The sequence below is a fragment of the Rattus rattus genome, chromosome 15, assembly GCF_011064425.1.
Source record: "Rattus rattus isolate New Zealand chromosome 15, Rrattus_CSIRO_v1, whole genome shotgun sequence".
Lineage (NCBI taxonomy): Eukaryota > Metazoa > Chordata > Mammalia > Rodentia > Muridae > Rattus > Rattus rattus.
In genome coordinates this window covers 9,721,618-9,729,945 of record NC_046168.1, presented here as the reverse complement: position 1 = coordinate 9,729,945, position 8,328 = coordinate 9,721,618, and the positions used below count along the sequence as shown (strand labels likewise).

At 46.5% G+C, this 8,328-nt stretch overlaps 1 protein-coding gene and 1 long non-coding RNA gene across 2 annotated transcripts; one reads left to right on the top strand and one right to left on the bottom strand.

Annotated features, from left to right (window-relative positions):
* The first annotated feature begins 125 nt into the window (after nt 1-125).
* Nucleotides 126-8,314, top strand: Kif20a (kinesin family member 20A). The gene is made up of 19 exons (XM_032885541.1): nt 126-211; nt 619-802; nt 2,309-2,398; nt 2,487-2,606; nt 3,147-3,285; nt 3,382-3,569; nt 3,650-3,779; nt 4,008-4,202; nt 4,298-4,409; nt 4,490-4,558; nt 4,734-4,877; nt 5,022-5,187; nt 5,431-5,595; nt 5,718-5,857; nt 5,973-6,075; nt 6,619-6,817; nt 6,975-7,066; nt 7,386-7,523; nt 7,806-8,314. The coding sequence occupies exons 2-19, from the start codon at nt 641-643 to the stop codon at nt 8,118-8,120; spliced, it is 2,667 nt and encodes an 888-aa protein (XP_032741432.1). The 5' UTR covers nt 126-211; nt 619-640; the 3' UTR covers nt 8,121-8,314.
* On the bottom strand, nt 6,430-8,115 carry LOC116884448. Its single transcript, XR_004385871.1, has 2 exons — nt 8,027-8,115; nt 6,430-6,777 (listed from the first exon to the last, which is right to left on the bottom strand). It is a non-coding gene; the product is annotated as an uncharacterized LOC116884448 (long non-coding RNA).
* Nucleotides 8,315-8,328: the final 14 nt, after the last annotated feature.

Sequence of the window (8,328 nt, the reverse complement as noted above, 5' to 3'; positions counted from 1 at the left end):
CCGGTCGCCTCTGCCCACTCCCTTTTGCTGATTGGTTCCTTCAGGCTTCGCTTTCTGATTGGTCGGATAAGCTCAGCGCGCATTTTAAAACATTGTATGAGGAACAAAGCTGTTCCTCGTGGGCGGAGTTGTGCTCTCCGTAGCAGGAGTCGTGGGTCTCAGCTGGGTAGAAGCTGGGAATCAGAGAAGCAGCGAAGCAGGCTGTCTTCAGGTGAGTGCAATTGGGATGGAACTCCGGTTATCAGAGTGCAATTGGGGATGGAACTCCGGTTATCAGCTGTTGCTTGCATATCATAGTCCTCAGAAAGCTCCTAGGTCTTTCATAATTTCCTAGTTCTCGTGGTCTTTTGAGTGAGTACCCTTGGGATCTGAAACACACATGCATTGGCAGGCCTGGACAGCCTCTGTGGAGCGTGGCCTTCTGTTCTTCGTGCCTATTCACCTTCAGAAATGCAGCTTCGGGCTGATTTAGTTGTTCTCATTCTCTTCCCCTTGGCTGTAAAGGTGTATAGTCTCGACCAAAGCAAGGACGTCGCTTTTTAACCAGGGGACTGTTTAACCTAAGTTTGCAGTTTTTGTGCGTTAATGTTCTACCCATCTACTCTTGTCTCTTTTTAGACATAGACTGACCCTGCTTGTCATGTCTCACGGGATCCTTTCTCCGCCAGTGGGCTTACTCTCTGATGAGGATGTTGCGGACTCCCCCGTGTTAGAGTCCACAGCTGCAGATCTGAGGTCTGTGGTCCGAAAGGACCTGTTGTCAGATTGCTCTGTCATCTCGGCCTCTCTGGAGGACAAACAGGTAAAGGAGTTCTGTGGCTTAGGAGCAGAAAATGGTATCTTCAGCTTAACAGTTATTTATACAAGGTAGTATGAGATCAAAGGCTAGTAATTCCTGACAGAGGCAGAAAATAGCGGATCTCTGTTAATTCAAGACCAGCCTGGTTGACCAAGTGAGTTCCAGGACAGCCACGACTACCCAGAGAAGTCCTATCTTGAAAAACCAAAAAAAAAAAGGGCAAAACAAATGAAAAAGTCTGTATCTGTAAGAATATTATTAGCATATATTCATGAAATATCCCAACTGCAGTTGCACCATGCTTTCAGTTGGGAAGAATAATATTATTTCTCTAGTATGCAGGCTATTAATGGTAGGTAATCATACAAGGACGGAAGGTGTGAGGGTGCATGTTCAGTATGTCCTAGGTTCAGATGTTAGCACCACATACAATTATTTGCAGAGAATCATGGTGGCCTTATGTAGGTAGAACAGAATTCCTGTTTCATTAATAATTGTAGCTGCCATTGTCTTAGTCTTTCTGTTGCAGGACCAAAAGTTCTCAGTTATAGCACTATTGATGTCTGGAGCCAAGAGTTTGTTGCCCTGTGCTTGGCAACATGTTTAGTGTTGTTTCTGGCCTCTGTCCATTACATAAAATACATTTTCACTACTTAGAATTCAGTGTTGGGAATACAGAGACATTCTCTAAGTATCTGCTGAATCAATGAAGTGGCTACCAGTCACCTTCCTACTTCAGTGAGTCACTCAGAATTTGTTCGTGGTCTCCTAACTACTCAGTGATAAAGTCGAGGCTCTGGTTTGTGCATATCCGTTATTTATTATTGTTAATTTATGTATGTGTGATGGCGGGTATGCACGAGTGGAAGTCAGGATAACCTTGTAGAGTCAGTTCTCTTCCTTCTTTATATGGGTTCCTGTGATTGGACTCAAGTTGGCAGGCTTGTTCAGCAAGGTGAGACATCTTACTAACCCAATTTTCATTACCATGCTTTGAAAAAAATTGTATTTATCAGAATTAAAAAGGTGGGTCAGGGTCAAGAACCCTTCCTGTTTTTTCAGATGACCCAATTAGCTTCACAACTCCAATGTTAGATGGCTCACAACTGCCTATAACTCCAGACTCTATTGTATCTAACACCTTCACAAACAAAAGAATAAATGAAAGGTATTTACTTTGAGATAGTATTTGTAAAGGCTGGCTTTAAGTTTCTGACCCCCCATCTCTACCTACTACTGTGTGCTGAGATTACAAGTTCACACCACCATACCATACTTGGTACATGGTGAGTTTCAAACATCAACCCATGCTACCTTAGATCATTGATAGAGCAAGCCAGGTTTATAGGGCAGTGTTGAAACAGGGAAGGGCGACAAAGTTCTTGTGAGCTAGAAATGATTGTGGAACCAAAGAATAGCTGCACAGGACCGCTTAGCATGGAATGAGGGAGCCTTAGGGTCTAGGCTGTTTGTTCTGGTTTAGAGGTTTAATCCTGGACTCTGTTATAGGCTCCAATGGAGGACACTGCAGAGAAGATGAAAGTTTATCTTCGAATCAGACCGTTCTTAACTTCTGAGCTGGAGAGACAGGAAGATCAGGTAAGGTTCAAGGTGGATAACGTAGTACAAAAGAGACTTCCGAGAGATGCTTCTTTGCTATAGTAGCCTCTGCTTTCTACCTTCCCAGGGCTGTGTCTGTATTGAGAATACAGAGACCCTTCTGCTACAGGCACCCAAAGACTCCTTTGCCTTGAAGAGTAATGAGAGGGGAATTGGTCAAGCCACTCACAAATTCACCTTTTCCCAGGTATGCAATACTGGTGTATGAACAAATTCCCAGCATTTAGGGAGAAATTTATTTCTTCTTTAAAAGCTTTCTACTTGAGTGTGAGTTCTTTACATGTGTGTAAAGACCTTTTTATGTGCTAGTCAGTGTGTCGGGTACTTTTATGTACATGGACTGCCACTGATGTTATTATTATCGCTCCTCTTCTCCATGATAAGAATACTGTGGCACATGTTACAGTGATGGTAATTTTGTAGAAGCTGTAGAGCTGATCCGTGGTAAAGACAGAACTGGGATTTGGATCCACCATCTCCAAACCCTTGCTTACAACCAGTTGTACAACCCGGTGTGTGTGCACAGCATTACACGTAATAGCCTTCCTTAAGTATTTAATTCAGATGAACTGTGCTAGCAGGGGGTGATGGCGTCTTTAGCATTTAGGAACAACTGGAGTCCATCGGGAAAACCTGTCTGAGCGGTACTCCAGAGAAGGCTACTAGACCTGCCCAGGAGACACATGGCAGATGTGATGTGGCCTCTGAGAAACCTGTCTGTTTCTAGATATTTGGGCCAGAAGTGGGCCAGGTGTCCTTCTTCAACCTGACCATGAAGGAGATGGTAAAGGATGTGCTCAGAGGGCAGAACTGGCTCATATACACCTACGGAGTCACCAACTCTGGGAAGACCTACACGATCCAAGGTAAGGAGAAGCTTCAGTGGGGTGCTAGTGGCACCTTAAGGTCATCCTTCCTTTTGATATCTGGAGTAAAGGATCTTATTACTAATATTTTTCCAGGTACTAGTAAGGATGCGGGGATCCTGCCCCAGTCCCTTGCTCTCATCTTTAATAGTCTCCAAGGCCAGCTTCATCCAACACCTGATCTGAAGCCCTTGCTGTCCAATGAGGTAATCTGGCTAGACAGCAAGCAGATTCGACAGGAGGAAATAAAGAAGCTGTCCTTGCTAATTGGAGGCCTCCAAGAGGTGAAGTGCTCATGAAGTTGGGATAAATAGTACAAATTCTAGAAAAGATTAGTGCTTATCTTCTCTCCATGCCCCTTCAGGAGGAGCTATCCACCTCCTTGAAGAAACGTGTCCACGCCGAAAGTCGGATAGGTGCCAGCAACAGCTTTGACAGTGGCATTGCTGGGCTGTCTTCCACCAGTCAGTTCACCAGCAGCAGCCAGCTAGATGGTATGTACCACGAGTGAGCTCTGTGCTGGGCAGTGGTTGGGGGTGGGGTTGGTAGGCACCACGAGTGAGCTCTATGCTGGGCAGTCGTTGGAGGGGTGGGGAGGTACTCCCTATTCCCAACTCAGAGACTGCAACCTGAACTTCACCTTTCCAAGTTCCTATAGACCTGAGTAAGATGTAAGGCTTCATGGTCAATGTCCTACATGTACATGTTGGTTTTTCTCACAGAAACAAGTCAGTTATGGGCACAGCCAGACACTGCCCCAGTAAGTGTTCCGGCAGACATTCGCTTCTCTGTCTGGATCTCCTTCTTTGAGATCTACAATGAGTTGCTTTATGACCTGTTAGAACCACCTAGCCATCAGCATAAGAGACAGACACTGCGGCTGTGCGAGGATCAGAACGGCAATCCTTACGTGAAAGGTATGCAAAGGTGGAGGTGGTTGGCAGGAAACCTGGAGGGATGTGTCGAAATTAGAAAAAGGCCAAGTGTTCCCACCTTACTGTCTTGGCTCCAGACCTCAACTGGATTCATGTTCGTGATGTTGAGGAAGCCTGGAAACTTTTGAAAGTGGGTCGTAAGAACCAGAGCTTTGCCAGCACCCACATGAACCAGCACTCTAGTCGCAGGTGAGCTGTGAGAAATGACTCCTGTGCCTAGAAAGCTTTCGCCCTCCACCTGATCATAATTTCTCCCTTTTCCTTTTCAGTCACAGTATATTCTCAATCAGAATCTTGCACCTTCAGGGAGAAGGAGATATAGTGCCCAAGATCAGTGAGTAAGTTCTCTCACTTAGAAATTTGACCAAGATGGTCAAGATGGCTGTGTGGTTATGGGGGCAGAAGGGAACTTGCTTTTTTTCCTTCTTTTGGTACAAACAACTTGGTAGGCCCTTCCCCTAGAGGAATTATATAAGCTGAGTTCCTTATATCAGCTCCCGTGCTTTACTCCAGACTGTCACTCTGTGATCTGGCTGGCTCAGAGCGCTGCAAACATCAAAAAAGTGGTGAACGGCTAAAGGAGGCAGGAAACATTAACACTTCTCTGCACACCCTGGGCCGCTGTATTGCTGCCCTGCGACAGAATCAGCAGAACCGGTAAGCTGTGGGCTGAGGTGGCCTGGGGCTGGCCATCTGTTCAGTTCCAGGTTAGCACTGAGGGTGGTGCTTGGGTATACACACCCACACACCACTGAGGGCTGTGGTTATATTCACAATGCTATTTATCTGATTCTGTGCAAGGTCAAAGCAGAACCTGATTCCCTTCCGGGACAGCAAGTTGACTCGTGTGTTCCAAGGCTTCTTCACAGGTCGAGGTCGTTCCTGTATGATTGTCAATGTGAATCCCTGTGCATCTACATATGACGAAACTCTTCATGCAGCCAAATTCTCAGCCTTAGCCAGCCAGGTGAGAAGCCATACACAATTGTATTACCTTTGGACTAGCAATTTTTTGTTTGAGTCAGGGTTTCCCCGTGTAGTCCTGGCTGTACTAGAACTTACTCAATTAAACCAGGCTGAGAGCCACCTGCCTCTGCCTCTGGAATGCTGGGAATTAAAGGCATGGGCCACCACCCAGCAGGACTGGCGATCTTAAAATAGCTCTTAGGAACTAGCTAAGAAATCAATTAAGATTTTTTCCCCCCTCTAGCTTGTGCATGCCCCACCTGTGCATCTGGGAATCCCATCCCTGCATTCATTCATCAAGGAGCACAGTCTTCAGGTGTCCCCTGGCTTAAAGAAAGAGGGCAAGGCCGACTCGGACCTTGAGGACAGTCCTGAAGACGAAGCTGACATCTCCATGTATGGCAAGGAGGTGAGAATACAAGGCAGCTCTAACACTGCAGCTTAATGGCTGCACATTTCCCACAAGGTGTTCTAGGTGCATTTGGGCCCTTTTTTAAAAAGTGCAGGAATCTCATAGATGTGGTCTTCTAGGAGCTACTCCAGGTGGTGGAAGCCATGAAAGCGCTGCTTTTAAAAGAACGACAAGAAAAGCTGCAGTTGGAGATACAGCTCCGTGAGGAAATTTGCAACGAGATGGTGGAACAGATGCAGCAGCGGGAGCAGTGGTGCAGGTACTGCTGAGTGGCCTTCCCAGCCCAATCCCCGGAGATCGACGGTTGGCAGTGGGGTGTACAGGCTCTGTTCCCAGCTTCTCTCCTCAGGATCCTCACTCTCCTTTTCTGACAGCGAGCGTTTGGACACCCAAAAGGATCTGTTGGAGGAACTGTATGAGGACAAACTAAAGATCCTGAAGGAGTCTCTAACAACTTTCTACCAAGAACAGATCCAGGTGAGTTTGCCCAGCCAGTCTCAGCGGCCACTCAGGTTTCCATCATCCGGGTGTGTGGGACACACGTGCTTTTACTTTTGTTTGTCTTTAAAAAAAAAAAAAAAAAAACCAAACCAGAGTTTGGCTGTCCTGGAGCTCACTGTGGAGACCAGGCAGGCCTTAAACTAAGGAATCCACCTGCCTCTGCCCACCCCCACCCCCACTCCCAATGCTCGGGCCTAAAGGTGCACACCACCACCATCTTGTAGATTTCTGAGCTAGGGTCTCACTATTGTCACTCTGGCCAGCCTCAAACAACACCTATGTAGACCAGGCTGACATCAAACTAGGTTTTATAAACTCTAGAAAGAACAGTAATATAGAATTCGTTTTTATTAGTTTCCCTTAGTGCCTTGCAGCTACTGAGTTTGAGTTTAGGGATGAGTTCACCGTGAAAGTGTGCTAATGGGCTAATGTCGAGCATAAGTGTTTATGTTCTTTTAGTCTGGTCCTTTGGTATTTGTCTGACCCTGGACAGAACTGTGCTCTCTGCTTCCCTCTTAGGAGCGGGATGAAAAAATTGAAGAGCTAGAAACTCTCTTGCAGGAAGCCAAACAGCAGCCAGTGGCACAACAGTCAGGGGGGTGTGAACTGTCCCTCCGGCGGTCACAAAGGTTGGCAGCCTCTGCCTCCTCTCAGCAGCTCCAGGAAGTTAAAGCTGAACTAGAGCAATGCAAAACAGAGTTAGGCTCTACCACCGCAGGTGAGGGGGCGGGGCCTGACAGTGGGGGTGGGTGAGGGAGAAGCTGGCATTCGCTCAGTCCTAACTCCAACTCACATCTTACACTGCTACTGTTGAAGCCCCAAGCTGAACAACCCATGCATTACATGTTATCTGTACATCCTGTGTCTCCCCTCAGAGCTGCAGAAGTACCAGCAGATGTTAAAACCACCACCCACAGCCAAACCTTTCACCATCGATGTGGATAAGAAGTTAGAGGAGGGCCAGAAGGTATTTAACCTTATTCTGTTTCAAAACCTTTATCAGGGATTTAAGTGAGAAGAAGGTGTTTTTCTTTTTTGTTTTGTTTTATTTTTGGTGCAAGAGTCCTGAGGAATGAAAACCAGCCCAATTTTGCTTCACATTTATTTATTTGTATGTAGTGGTGTGGAAGACAGAAGAATGATTCTCTCTTTCCACCATGTGGGTTCCTAGATTTAACTCAGATTGTCAAGCTTGGGTGCCCTCACCAGCCCCCAGCCTCTGTAAGTCTGCCTTCAAATGGCTGCTGTGGCTGATTTTGGCCACAATCTAATTCCTACTCTTTCAGAATATAAGGCTGCTACGGACAGAGCTCCAGGAGCTAGGACAGTCTCTGCAGTCAGCAGAGAGAGCCTGTTGCCACAGCACAGGAGCAGGAAAACTTCGTCAAGCATTAACTAACTGCGATGACATCTTAATCAAACAGGTAAGGACACAGCCTAGAGAGCCTGCCCTTTATCCTGCTCTGTTCCAGCCCACTCCAGTGTGAACGTGAGAGGGAAACTGAAGAAAAAGGTGTCCTAGTAAACAAAATAAAGCTAATCTCACGAAGTCCAGGGTTTCCTGTATGCTAAGCAGGCCCTCCCTCTACTAAGCTATGCATTTCTCACTGCTGATGATACCTGATGCCTTAAAGTGATGAACAAACAAGGCACCAGGTCCCTTAACAGTGATGTCTTCTCTAACTCTGATGCTCTGATGCTCTTAGAACCAGACCCTGGCCGAGCTACAGAATAACATGATGCTAGTGAAACTGGACCTTCAGAAAAAGGCAGCCTGCATTGCCGAGCAGTATCAGACTGTGCTGAAGCTCCAAGGCCAAGCCTCTGCCAAAAAGCGACTGGGAGCAAACCAGGAAAACCAGCAACCGAATCATCAACCCCCAGGGAAGAAACCATTCCTACGACACTTACTTCCCCGGACACCTACCTGCCAAAGCTCGACAGACAGCAGCCCTTACGCACGGATCTTGCGCTCACGGCATTCTCCTTTACTCAAATCTCCCTTTGGCAAAAAATACTAAAGTTGTGGGGATGAAGATGCATGGTTGTTGCCCTGCGGCTGCTCAGCTGCTCAGCTGCTCAGCTGCTAGGTCGGTCTCTTAGGCTTGAGCATGTACTCAGACTGTATTCAGAATGACTGTATTATATTCACCTATGCAATCTTGTTCTTAATGCACAAATATTATATGGAATAAAGACATTGTTTATGCTTTTATTTGGATTCCAAAT

What these genes read in the sequence shown, in the direction of transcription:
- Kif20a (XM_032885541.1), top strand. Translation starts at nt 641, where the DNA reads ATGTCTCACGGGATCCTTTCTCCGCCAGTGGGCTTACTCTCTGATGAG. An exon ending in CCTCTCTGGAGGACAAACAG is followed by an intron (nt 803 to 2,308) that starts GTAAAGGAGTTC and finishes ACTCTGTTATAG; the next exon opens with GCTCCAATGGAGGACACTGC. An exon ending in TCTACCAAGAACAGATCCAG is followed by an intron (nt 6,076 to 6,618) that starts GTGAGTTTGCCC and finishes CTTCCCTCTTAG; the next exon opens with GAGCGGGATGAAAAAATTGA.